Genomic DNA, 14,117 nt, shown 5'->3' with positions numbered 1-14,117 from the left:
ACCCATTTCTTATCATTGCAGGGGAACATTTAAGAATCTGCCCTCAGGAATATACATGCTGCACATCAGAAATGGAAGACAAGCTAAGCCAGCAAAGCAAACTGGAATTTGAGAACCTGGTGGATGAGACAAGTCATTTTGTGCGCACAACATTTGTGTCCAGGCACAAGAAATTTGATGGTGAGTAGGATGTTATATTTTGCTTATTCTTAGAGATAAACCTCATAGTCATCTATGACATTATACATAAGGGAACTGGGCTGTACTACTTCAGATGGGATACTAACCTGTTTCGTTTTGTTTTAAATTCCCTGTATATACAAAATTAGCACTTCATGGAAATGGCTAGCTAGACTATATCCCTTTCCCTAAAATGCGAGTTTATTCTTCAGTTTATTTGTTTTTAATTGGGATGGGGGGCATTCAAACATTTGATCTCTGATCTGTGGCCTGAAAGATACAGTCCAGCAATAGCTAACCAGATGAAACTACTGATTATGTGTTTCACCTCTTCCAAAGTTCAAGCAATGAATCCTTTGTACCGTCAGATCCTTTAGCTGGTATACCCTGGCTTATCGTAGGAGTCTACACATTCAAGACAAATGTTCATTGTCTCTTCCAAGCAATTGGATATCACACTGGTTGTTGCCCTGCTAGAGCTTTAAAGCTGGTACCCCTTAATTGCAATTACTGTTTTTAATTACAATGATGTGAAAGACTAGACTGCTGGAAGCCTGAAGACTTGCCTACTGTTTAAAAGATTAGAACTACCCCGCCTGAGATGAGGTGCCTCTTTCTGCTGTTTTGAAATGGTTGCTTGGCTGAGCAGCTGGATTTTCATTTTGCAAACTAAACCACGGATGCCATGGGAGCTAGGTTAAGCTTTTTGCTGTAGTATCCCAACAATATGCCAATATGCGTCCCAGATGAACTGAAATGTCCCACACCTTTCCTTGATGCAGACCATGGATCTGGCTGCAGACAGGAATACTATCAGACATGTAGGATCCTAGCCATATGTCATTGTTCCAGGCGTATGCATGCATGCGCACACACGCACACGCCATTAAGAAGAGATTTAGGATGCTGTCTTGTGTTTCCCAACTTCACATCTCTTTTGGCATTAATTCCTCAAAAGAAAGGTCCCTGTTCCCCAGAGCCTTATACCTCTTTCCATACCTTCCCCAAATGCATGGAAATTTGCTATGATGCCTCATGGAGGGAGGGGACATTAATGTGTGGTAACCCAAGGGGAAAACTTTCATCTATTTCCAGGGCAGGTCTGATCAGTCTGTGGTGAGGTGGCTGCATATTGGTGGATATTGATGTTTATAGTATACCATGTTCCAGGTTTTTAGAATATTACTAGCTTTCCCCCCACCCCACTCCTACAATAGCAACCACAGGCAGAGGTCACTGTGAAAATACATGATGTGTAACAGAGTTAGAGAGCAATCCTATGGTCCCTGGGCAATCACCCCAGGGACTATAGGATTGCTTGGATTCTCCCCTCTGAGGTTGGAGACAGTGCTCTGACATCAGTAAGAGGAGTCAGATATCCAACCCTCCTCTCATGCCCACTCGCAGCCAGAGAAGCGACCGAGGAAGAGGAGGAGGAAAGGAGGCGTTCTGGTGGGCAGGGAGAGGAGGAGACTGGAGAGGCCAAGATATGAGTTGCCTGAGCTTCTTCCAGCCTCCTTCCCTCTCCCTCCAAAGCACCTTTGCTAGATGAAGTGCCCTCATATGCGGGGCAGGATAAAGGGGGAGGCGAAGGTCACCTCTGCACCTCCTCCCACTCTGCATTGGATTATCAGTCACCTCTGAGCTTGAGAGGTTCCAGTCGCCAGAGGTGCAATTCATAGGATTGCACCCTTAATGTGTAGTACATGAGATTTCGGGATAGAGCATGTATTTCCATTGTCAAAGAGATGCCCCCGACTCACCCATAGCACATGATTGCCAACTGGCCTGTAGCATTTCACCATGACATTCCCTTCCCCCTCACTTTGTTGTGCATCTTTACACCTTCCTGATGCGGCATCATTGCAAGGGTTGAAGTCCTTTTTTGCACTCTTTCTATCAGAGGGGATGAGCACATTGTGGGAACTTGCATTCTCTGCTTCAGAGCATACGGTGAAATAATGTAGGAGGAAGAAATTGTGTTGATTCATGGAGAGATGAACAATGCTATTCAAATTACATTGTAATGTTTTGTGCTTATGACTCACATGACTGTTCAAACACTGACTATCCCCAGTTACATAGGGCCTTTACAGAACTTAAGTTCCAAGCAATGCCATCTGCTTATCTTGAAGGGAGGTACGTAGGTACCTCACTTTAGCAACAGCAAAAAGAAAAGAAAAGTGTTTTTGGATGCAATTATATTGAAAATAGAAGGTACTGTTTATTATTCTGCCCCTTACATTCTAACCCAAGGGGAAAGTTTTGATCAAATATTCTTTTACAGTACCTGAATAAAACACCTGAAGACATTGACAGAGTTACTATTAGATAAGCGGTGTTATATTTCATACTTTGTGGCATTATTTGCCACAGCAGCCAGGACATTTCGTACATCTTTTCAATGAATAATGTGAAAGATTTAAACTGAGTTCAGATTTATTGGAGGTGGATTTTAATTATGACCAGGTTTTTTGTTTGTTTTTAATGTACATTGACACTGTATATTGTATCTTGCAAAAATTTTAGTTTGTTGCATTAATTGATGGATAAGTAGTTTACAAAGGCCTTTGGCAATGTGCAATAAAGTTATAACATCACTGCATAACCGCCCAGAGAGCTTCGGCTATGGGGTGGTATATAAATGTAATAAATAAATAAATAAATAAATAGTTGTGCTCTAAGAATTATCAGCTTTTGGAAGAGCTTGTTCAGAGAACAGGTGGCGAAACCCAAATGGTCGTTGAGATTTGCCACCATGCCACTGATGGCTTCCATTCTTAACTTCTGATTAGCCTTTGGTTATTGTCCTCGTAAATGTCAGTATTTTGTTACTGCATAGCCCCAGTTCAGATCAGGACTTTGGCGCTTTGGGGATAGAGGGTTTAAGATTTTTCGCCCTTCCCATTTTCATCCTGAAATATCTCCCTTTTTATGGGGGATCATACATCAATGGAGACTTCCCCCCCTTTTTTCTAAACACCGCCCACCCGCCCTGTGGGGAGTGGAATTTCAGGATAAAAATAGTGTGGGAAGGAAGCTTAAATATGACTCTCCTGAAGTGCAGTGGTTCTGATCTAAATTAGGGCCATGCACACTTCCAAGACAGCAAGGGGAGATAATCATGCATAGCTCAGCTACGTGTGGTTAAAGGAATGTTTAGTTTGACTCAAAATGGTGTCTTATGTGGGAGAAAATTCTGATCTTCCTTCCTCTGCCCCTTTCCTCAATCTATTGCGTTGGCTTCAAGCCAGAACAAGAAAGGTTATGAGTGGTCCACCACAGTCCCTTTCAAAAGCTTTCAAGCAGCAACAAAATACACATTGCTTCCCATTCTTCTTCTGATGCTTCACCAGCTCTCTCCGTCTGAAGCGGGACTTGAAGGTTTGTCCCCGGAAGGCAGGGGTGGAGAGCCAATGAAGGGCCAGAGGAGGAATTGGGCCAAATTACAGCAGCTGCACAATCTCCTGTTGCCTTGGAGTGTTTTACTGTATGATCTCCAGGGATGGCAGCTGGCAACCCCACATGCCCCCGGCTGTAACGAGTCATGACCTTGGAGGCATTTAGCTTCGAAATCAGATTTCCAAAATAAGCATTTCTACTAGTTACATGTGCACCGAAGCAGGCTAACTGATCTTCCTTCATTCCTGAAAACATTTATGAGTAAAAGAAACATTACTGTTGAAACATCATGGATTCACATTGATCTCCGTTGTTGTTTCAGGACAGGGCAGGGTCTAAATTAGTTGGGCAGTGCAGAACAACCCATTCCAGAAATAGACAAACAAGTGTGTGTGTGTGTGTGTGTTTTAATACTTAGACTCCATGAGGCAAACACACCTCAAAGGAGTTTAAAATATATTATCCTCCCTGTGTTGTCGTAAGACTATCATCTTATTATCGCCAATTCCCCCTGCATGGTGGCTTTGCTGAGCAGCTGTTTTGCAGCCAAGCCAATTTCGTTTTTAAGTATTGCTCTATCAGCAGCTGAAACCAACCCCACCAGAAGGGGTTTTGCCATGAATGTTAATGAGCAGGCAGTATCTGTTCAGTGACATTTCTTAACTAATCCTCTGAATAACTGTGGGCAAATTGCAATGAGATTTTGATTTTTGATTTTTTAAATGAGAGAACAATTAAAGGGAAGCTGGTTCCAGGCTTACTCTACAGTAGTAAGTGTGAAATACTCTGCATTAAGTCTTGTCCATGCCAAAGTAGTGGCTTTTCGGTGTGATAAAGACAAAGTACATGATATGGATATACATTTCGGATTCTGGAAATGCATGCCGGGCAGGATCTACACTACTGCTTATAATGGTTTATAATGGTTATGACAACTGTTCAGGCCCAGGACACATTACATATACAGGTTTCATATTGTTTTAAAAGTGTTATATCCTGCTTGGTGTAGATCGGCCCCTGATGTAGCTGTTGCAAAACAACCTGAGTGCAGAAAACATGAGGGGCCGGCCCTCCAAACGTTCTGAAAAGATATTTAATTCAGTAATCTGCAAGTTATCCAAAGAGATTATCAGGTCTGTAGGGCTTTTCATTTGTACTGATCTGTCCCTTGGAAGACTTAATGATCTCCTCACCCATAGTAACTCTTCCTGCATGCATAAAGACTTTCTCTACCTTGTCAAATGTTGCTTGTCCCATATAAGTGAGACAAAAAAATACTTACATGCAGCAGCACTTCACATGGCGCTCAGCGTTTCTGCTTAATATTACTTTATATTTTTTTATCTTTCACATTTGGTACTTACCCTGAGTCTGTGGACATAGATCAGTTAAAAATAAAAATGAATATAAACATAAAAGACTTGCGGAAGTATCAATTTCCATGGTTATGGATGGCATATAAGGATGTTAAACTGGTTTTTTTATTAGTGCCCACCTGCCATTTGGATGCTTCAAATGGTATCGTCATAGTAGGTGCATCTAAGTCAGGTATATCAAGATACAGATAAAGCCAGAATTTATTGCAATTCATTGCCCAAATTTTATACAGACTCTGGTCTCAAAGCTGTTCAGAGAGTCACATTAGTTTGAGAGAGAGAGGCAGTAAAAGCCCCATAAAACTTGTTTGATTTACAGCTCTTTGATCCTTTCACATCGAAATATCCAAATGGCACAAACAAAATGCCGCTTTGCCATGGAAGGCACAATGCGGTAAAGCTGCAGATCCATTTGGATAGATGTGAAAATAAGAGCTACATTTAGAAAGAAGTGGTGAGGAAGATCTTTCATCACAGTACAATAGGCTTGCACAGCGTTGCAACTTGGAGATGAAATGAACTTCTGTTTGGATGAGAAACCGAGAGGAAACAACAGATTTGTCCATCCAGATTTGCCCTTTTCTGCACTTTTTCCAGCTCTATAATAATTGTTTTTAGATGTGGTGACATAGTATTCGAAGCGTGGTCACACCATAGATTTGTATAAGGGCAGTATGATACTGGCCGTTTTATTCTCAATTCCTTTTCTTATAATGCCTAACATGGAGTTTGCCTTCTTTACAGCTGCTGCACATTGGTTGATATTAGCATTGAGCTGTCCACCTCAACCCCAAGATCTCTTTCTTGTTCAGTCACCACCAGCTCAGATCCCACCAGGTTATACTTGAAGGTGTGGGGGTTTTTTGCTCCAACGTACATCACCTTGCTCTTACTTACATTGAACTATGTCTGCCATTTGGATGCCCACTCTCCCAGCTTGGAGAGATCCCTTCACAATCCCTTTTTTTAAAACCACCTTAAATAATTTGGTGTCATCAGCAAACTTGGCCACTTCACTGTTCACTTCTAATGCCAGATCATTTCTGAATTGGTCCCAATACTGATCCCTGTGGGATCCCACTATTTACTTCCCTCCATCGGGAGAATTTAACCAGTTACTAATCCTTAAGAACACCTCTCGTCTTATTCCATGACTGCTAAGTTTGTTCAGGAGTCTTTGGTGAGGGACTTTATCAAAAGACTTTTGGAAGTCCAAGTAAACAATGTCCACTGGATCACCTCTCTCTACATGTTTGTTCACATTCTCAAAGAATTCTAGAAGATTAGTGAGACAGGACTTGCCTTTCGGAAGCTGTGTTGATTCTTCTTCAGTGGGACATGCCCTTCTGTAAGCTTACTATTTTTGTCTTTAATAATGCTTTCAACCAATTTACCTGGAACAGACGTCAAGCTAACCAGGGTTGTTGCTAAAGCCTTCAAGGCTCCTGAAAGTTGGATTAGCATGGAATGGGTGAAATCTCATCAGGGTTGTGCTGTGTCCAAAATTGCATTGCTTGTGGAAATTCCTGCCAATGATCATGACATACCTGGAGGGAAGTCACCCTGTGCCTGGAGTGCCTGGATTTCTACTACCCTGACTGCTGTGCCCAATTGAATTATGGGGCACTTAACCTAGTGCTGCTTGATTGGAAGCTGTTGCTAAATCTGGCCCTGGGTACCCTTACTTGATGCTGCAGCCCTCATGGTAAAATCTCCAGGCTTCAATATCTTCCTTTCTACGCTGAGTTTCTTCAAGTGATTGTTTTATATTCTGCCAAATGCTGGAGGTGGGGGCTGACTGTGTACAGTTCTGGTCACCACAGCTAAAAAGGATATTGCAGAGTTTGAAAAAGTGCAGAAAAGTCTGTTTAGCTTAGAAAAATAAATGTGAGTAGGGGGAGACATCATAGGTGTGGAGAAAGCAGATAGGGAGACAGTTTTGGCCCTCTCCCAAAATAGAAGAAGCCAGAGGTATCCCATGAAGCTGTTCAGTGGGAGATACAGATAAGTGGAGTTCCTTCTTCATACAGTTAAACTATGGAATTCACTACTACAAGATGTAGTAATGAACACCAATTCAGATGGCTTTACCTTCAGACAAATTCATGGAGGATAAGGTTATCAGTTGCTCCTACTGCTGATGGATATATGCTACCTCCTGCATCAGAGGCACTATGCCCATGTACACTAGACTGTTGGGGAACACAGCCAGGAGGGTGATATAACACTCAGGTCCTGCTTGTTGGTTTTCCACAAGTAGCTGGTTGGCTTCTGTAAGTACAGAATGCTGGACTGGGTAGACCTTTTGTCTGATCCAGTTGAGCTCTTCTTATTTGGGGATGGGGGTGGCAATGACCTGAACTCTGGTTAGTATTTTTTTTCCATGAAAGGACTCATCTGAAAACAAGAAGCACACATCTGGAACAGGCTAACTTTTCTAACCAGGTTAACATGCTACTTGTTCTGTGAGTGACATGGGAAGATGACTGCCTTACTTTCTTGATACTCTCATTGCTGGGTCTGCTTTGGCATTTTTCCTAATTGGAGAAGATGGCAAACCCCCTCAATTACAGTTTCCATTTATGTCCAGCTGGCAGCTTTATTTTCCCCATCCTAATGGGGCAGAAAGGTCACAGTCACTTTGCATCATATGAGGGGGTGCCTATAAATAATCTCCTTTTTTTCCTTAGTAGGAAATAATTAAACATAGAATAACAAGTTATTGAAAGGAATTTGACTTCCAAGAAGGATGCTCTGTAACATTAGAATGAACTAATATCAATAATGTAACATCAGTGCACCCAGCTACCAAGAAAAAGGGATTCTTGTCAGACTGAGAGAGAAAAAGAGCAGGGAGAGGGGAAATGAGTTGGCTGCCATAGGCTTGAGTGAGAAAATGTTTGCCTTCATGTTTCTGTTGGCTTTGAAAAGTGTGGGTTCGAAGAAGACTGAGCCCTGCAGTACCCCACTCATTACCTCCCCCCAGTTTGAGAAGGTACTCTTTGAGCACTATTTGAGTTCGATTCTGTAGCCAACTGTGGATCCACCACATAGTTGTTCCATCTAGCCCACTTTTAGCTAGTTTGTTAATCAGAATATCATGGGGCACTTTGTCAAAAGCTTTGCTGAAGTCAAGATATATTATGTCCACGGCATTCCCACAGCCCACAAGGGAGGTTACCCAATCAAAAAATGATATCAGATTACTCTGACAGGATTTGTTCTTGACAAATCCATGTTGGCTTCTAGTAATCACTGCAATGTTTTCAAGGTGCTTATAGATTGACTTCCTTATAATCTGCTCCAAAATTTTCCCAGGGATGGCTGTCAGACTGACTGGTCTGTAGTTCCCAGGTTCCTCCTTTTTGCCCTTTTTGAAGATAAGGAAAACGTTAGCACTCCTCCAGTCGTCTGGCACCTCACCCGTCTTCCATGATTTTACAAAGATAATAGACAAAGATTCCGAGAGTTCTTCCGCTAGCTCCTTCATTACTCTAGGATGCAGTTCATTGGGCCCTGGAGACTTGAACTCGTTCAAAGAAATGAGGTGTTCCTTGACAATTTGTTTATCAGTCTCAAACTGCAATCCTGCCCCCTCAGCTTGTGCTTCACTTTTTCCAGGGGGGTCATAGACCCACTTTTGGGAGAAGACTGAGCCCAAGTAGGAATTGAGCACTTTTCTTTGTTATCTGTAATCAATTTGCCATCGTCATTAAGCAGTTGAGCCACCATTTCTTCCCTCTGTCTTTTACTATTCACGTATATAAAGAAAGCCTTTTTATTGCTTTTAGCATCCCTCGCTAATCTCAGCGTTAGGTTTCCTGATGCCATTTCGGCACTTCTGTGCAACCTGTCTGTACTCTTATTTTGTAGCCTGGCCTTCCTTCCACTTCCTATATGTTTGTTTGTTTATTTGTTTGTTTCGAGGTCATCTGTAAGTTTTTTGTGGAGCCACATTGGTTTCTTCTGTTGTTTTCTATATTTTTCCCTCATTGGAATTGTTTATAATTGTGCCTTTAAAATTTCCTTTTTTTATATACTCCCACACATGCCACATGTTTGTTTGTTTGTTTGTTTTAATCTGTTTTTCAAATTGAAAACCATCTTTCACTTAATAAAAGCTCACAGTGCAGATCACAATAAAAAGACAATAAAAATAAACCATGCCATTATTAATCTGCCCAAGAACAATAAAATCATCAAGCACACATTTTCACAAAAGATGAACTATTACTGAAATAATGAGGGAATACCATAGTTTGGGACAAGATCATGGGCTTGATTTTCAGGGACAACTTCCCTCTCTACCCCTGTAGTGCCTTTGCACATGGAACCTTTGCACATACTGACTGGGTTTGGATGATTGCAGGGACAAAATAATCCATTATTGTTTTTTTACCTGCCCGAATGTGCCAGTGATATGACCTCAATGTACATAATAACCCGCAATCACAGTGCAGGTTGCTGTATCAACTGAACCCAGCACGCATTGTGTCTTCATACTAACCCTACAAACCACGACTTGCAGTAGGGGTTGTAGCATGGGTATGAAGACACCCCTGCCATGCCACATTCGGACAACATGGCTACCTGTGCAGCATTGCAGATAATTATGTAAATTATGAACATTGGCAAAGAACCGACGAAGGGGTCTTTTGCCACCGTGATCGTCTGAACGTGGCCACCATGAGCAGCAGGAGAGGAAACATGAGTGACTTACAATCTTCTTTTCATGCTTCCACCTAACACAGGGGTAGGCAATTTGGGGCCAACAGATCTGGAGAGCCACAACCCCCATCAGCTCTCACCATTCACTATGCTGACTAGGGTTGTTGGGAGCTGGCCATCTGGAGATCCACTAGTTGCCCATCCTGATCTAGAAACTAAAAATGTAACCTTAGGTCACTCAGATGTTTTAGAGTGTAACCCCCAATATTCCTGACTATTTCCCATGCTGGCTGGGGTGATGGGAGCTGAAGTCCAAAACATCTGGAGGGTACCAGATTTGGGAAAGATTATCTTAGTGGTCTGAATACTAACAGGCAATTGTCCTGCCACTTCAATATCATACAATCATGAAATACACTAAGTGCTTGTGGGGTTGGAGTTGATTGGGAGCCTTCCTAGACGAGGGTTTAGCCCGGTGTGAGGCCTGGGTTCCCTGCTGTGCATGCAGATGACGCACAGGGGATCCCAGGGTCAGGCTGGGCTAAACCCTCCCTTGACCCAGGATAACCGGATCCACTTGTGGCCTGGTTTTTCTGCAGCCCCGAGCTGAGCCCGGGGCTACGGAAGGTCTAGCTGGTTCCATGGCTTTTCCTGGCTGCTCGCTTACTCGTGAGTAGCCGGGAGAAGCCGCACACTGGGCACAGCTGTGTCACGCACTGGTCCCGCTGGGCCCATCGGCCGGGGGCAAGGGAATCGTGGGGGGGAGTGATGGGGGCCAGGTGGGAAGAGTGGACCCAGCAGGAGAGATGGGGGGGAAGAGTAGAGCCAGGGTGGGGAGATTGCGGCCGGGGTGGTGGTGGAGGGTGCATCAGACATGGCGAGTAGGGGTGAGCAGACGGGCGAACGAGGGGGCGACCAGGCAAGCGGGGGGGCATCAGACATTGTGGGAGGGAAATCGGGGGCAGGGGGGAACCCCCTTTTTTAAAAAAAAAAAAAAAAAAAAGAACTACCTTTTCATTGGTGTGCTCCTGTGCACATGGCCCCTTTAACTTATTTTAAAAAATGGAGGACACGACAGGGCTTTCCTTTCCCCATCGCGTGTGACGTCTGGATAGGCGCGACGGTCTGTGCTAATTGTAGCACGGGCTCGCCGTACCTGAAGGCCGGATTCAAAGGTAGGTCTAGCAAGGCCTTAGAAGAACACCAGAGAGTTGGGCCCATTGTACACTGGGGTGGTACCCTACTTCAGTGCAGGTGGAAATCCATGATTGAATGTTCCTTCATGCTCTCAGAAAATTAGAACATTAGGAAACTCTTAAACTGATGTATGTTTTCTATGCAAAGAGGAGTTTGTATTGTTTCCAATTTAATTGATGTGCTGTTTTGATTCACCTTGTGGATGATAAATAAATAGTTTATTTAAAATGTCACATCTATCAATCATTGGATACTTTTTTTGACATAGGTAATGCAGGTGCTGATAGTCTGCCATAATCTATGTTCTCCAATTGCCAGAAAACAAACATGTTCTGTATTCACCACAACAAATCTACCATAGATCACTGAATGCCAAGTTTATCACCAATTAATGTAGACATGTTGTTAAGGAGAGTTGGCACTATTATCACTTATCAGTATTTCAATTTTCAGACCCTTTTCAAATCTCCATAAAAAGGTACTTTGATTTGTTGTGGTGGTTGTTAAATTTAACTGTGTGTTACTGTTTATGCCTTTGCATATCCAACCCAAGCTGGCTCTTCCATTCTTGGTGTGAATATGTCAGTCGTATTAGATGGTATTTTTACCAGAGGACTTTTTTTTTATGACCTTTTATCCTTCCAAGCTTGGAAGGTAAAATACCCATCATCTATCACTGAATCGACTGATGATCTTACTGCTTTTGCTACATTTGAATCTATCTCCTACGTTATATGGATACCTATTTAGATACATAGACTACATATATTTACATGGACACTGCAGTGTCCATGTAGTTAAGAGCGGACACTAGATTCTGCATTCTGCCATTATAAAGCACTAATTGGGGTGGGGTGGGGTTCTTTCTAATGTTCATAGAACAGTAGAGTTGGAAGCAGCCTACAAGGCCATCGAGTTCATAAAATTGAAAATGCTTGACCAATCTTGCTGAAATTTACATGTTAATTTACATATTTAAATAAGTACTACACTTCTTGTTCATGCTTCCTTTACCCTTTTGTTTTGATCTTATGAATTCTCTTAGTTATTCCTTATGTTTGTTGGGTTTTGGTTTAACCATTAAGCAGCCTAGTTTCAGACTCTACCACAAGGACACTATGGAATTGAATGGGATTGAAACTTTAGTTCATATGCAGGCCTGGCTTTCTGAGAAACAGACTCAGCCTGGTTCTTGCCTCTCTTTTGAGAGAAGAAGAGTTCTCATTTCTAGTACTGCAAAACAGCCAATAGCCATGCTGGCTGGGAATGTTGGGAATTGCAGTCTGACACATCTTTAAGATACCAGGTTGTGGAAGGCTGCTGTAGGGCATTGGGCAGACAGAGATTGGGAATTGCCAGAGTGGTAACTTAGTTCCATAGTGTGATCTCCCCACACCTTCCAAAAATAATGTTCTTTTCACTCAGTAAGTGGTAGCAACCGCTCAGGGAGCTTCAGCTGTTGGGCGGTATAAAAATGCAAAGAAGAAGAAGAAGAAGAAGAAGAAGAAGAAGAAGAAGAAGAAATAATTCATAGGACTGTTTTAGGGTGGATTTAATCCCAGTAGTTAAGACAGGAGAACAAGTCACCCAATAATAACAACAACAACAACAACAACAACCCATCTCTCCCTCTGTACTAGTGATCCTTGAGCTGCTGGAGAAAGGTGTGTGTATGTGTGTGTGTGTGTGTGTGTGTGTGTGTAAAGATTCTCTAGTTTACTCTCGAAACAACATGGTAAATAAATATAAATTAACATGAAGGATTGGTAAATGCATGGTGGTGTGCTCATAAGCATATGAAAAAAGAAAATGCATTTCCTTTCTTTCTTTTTTTTTAATGCCCAATAGTTTTCAGCTTAAATGGATGAGCCTGCAAGGCTAGTTTGATGGTCGGTATTAAACTGCATGGCTGGAGTGTTTCGTTCCAACTCCCTTGCTATCTGACATCTTCAGTCTCAGCCCTTGCTCTAGTGATGGGATTCAGTGTGTCATCTCAGAGGTTTTCCCTGTGAAATATTTGTGGACAGAATACCAAAATAAATACTCCCATGTCCTTTACAAAGCTATTGCTGGCAGATAGCTTATTACTTGGAATGATTGATTTGTACTTTGCCCTTTTCCATTCACTGTGTAATCTGTTTGTTTTATGCTTCTAGAACATGGTGCTGTTTATCTCAGAATGGTAGAAGTGTCCATCTGCTAGCTTTTAAAGCATATATCAAACATCCTGGTGGTGAGACCAGTATACCAAGCTCTCCCAGTTTACAATTAAGACAAAGGGTGCATCCAGATGGATGGCTCCTAGTGCTACAAATCAAAAGATAATATGCACCAATTCCGTCTTTTCCTCCTTAAGGGATTTTTTTCCCCTCTTAAGGAAAAAGACAAATGCAGTGAGGAAATAAGGGAGGGTTACAAATAGAAAACAACGATATCTGAACCCTCTTTAAAATTCTGTGTTTGAGGCAGTGTGATTGTAGGATAAAAGCTCACCCAGCCGTACCAGTTAATAATCCTCCTGAAATTGTTCCTACCTGCAGCTGTTATAACAGTGGGGTTCACAGTGACCTGGCAGGGTACAATAGAAGACTAGGAATCCACCAAAACTGGTCTTTGTCTTGGGAATCATCTACACCAAGCAGGAGATTCCACTATGAGAGAGGTATGAAAGCGGTATATAAAAGACAGGAGCTACACTACTGCTTTATAGTGGTACTGAAGTGCACTGTCAACTGTTGGGGCCCATGACACATCTACACCAAGTAGGATAACACTATGAAAGTGGTATGAAAACGGTATATGATATGCGTCAATGGGCTCCAACAGTTGTCAGTGCACTTCCATACCGCTATAAAGCAGTGGTGTGGCTTCTGCCTTTTATATACTGCTTTCATACCGCTTTCATAGTGGAATATCCTGCTAGGTGTAGATGAGCCCTTGGTGGGTTCCTAGTTCACTGGTTTTGCAGTCTAACACAGCCTACTTTGACTTGTTCCCTTTGGCGGAATTTAATATTAACTGAGATTCACTCTGCATTCTCTGGCGTCCTTACATGCAGCAGTATTCCTTCTTGCTGTGCTTATTATCGAATGTCCTTAGAATCATTTCTACTGGATCCTTTCGCTTACCTTCTTTTGCTGCTACAGTTTAAAACAGTTTCTGCATGGTTGTATTGAGAATGACCATGACAGCATTCTAGGGATGTCCATCGCTAGGAAATCCAGTTCTTCGGGGGCTCAGCAAAGTTCCATGGTGTGTATGACTCGCTTTGAATCTGTGGGCTGAGCTGCGGGC

General features: G+C 42.5%; 1 protein-coding gene across 1 annotated transcript in view; it reads left to right on the top strand.

The window, feature by feature from the left end:
* The window catches only part of GPC6 (glypican 6), a 912,081-nt gene that overhangs the window by 246,923 nt on the left and 651,041 nt on the right, over positions 1-14,117 (top strand). Inside the window, exon 2 of the mRNA XM_063126065.1 lies at positions 22-180. Within this exon, the coding sequence (XP_062982135.1) occupies positions 22-180 (159 nt within the window). The remainder of the gene's footprint in view (positions 1-21; positions 181-14,117) is intronic.

Source organism: Elgaria multicarinata, chromosome 5, assembly GCF_023053635.1.
Source record: "Elgaria multicarinata webbii isolate HBS135686 ecotype San Diego chromosome 5, rElgMul1.1.pri, whole genome shotgun sequence".
Classification (NCBI taxonomy): Eukaryota; Metazoa; Chordata; class Lepidosauria; order Squamata; family Anguidae; genus Elgaria; species Elgaria multicarinata.
The sequence above is the reverse complement of the archived record's forward strand: the minus strand, read 5'-3'. Positions and strand labels throughout refer to the sequence as shown.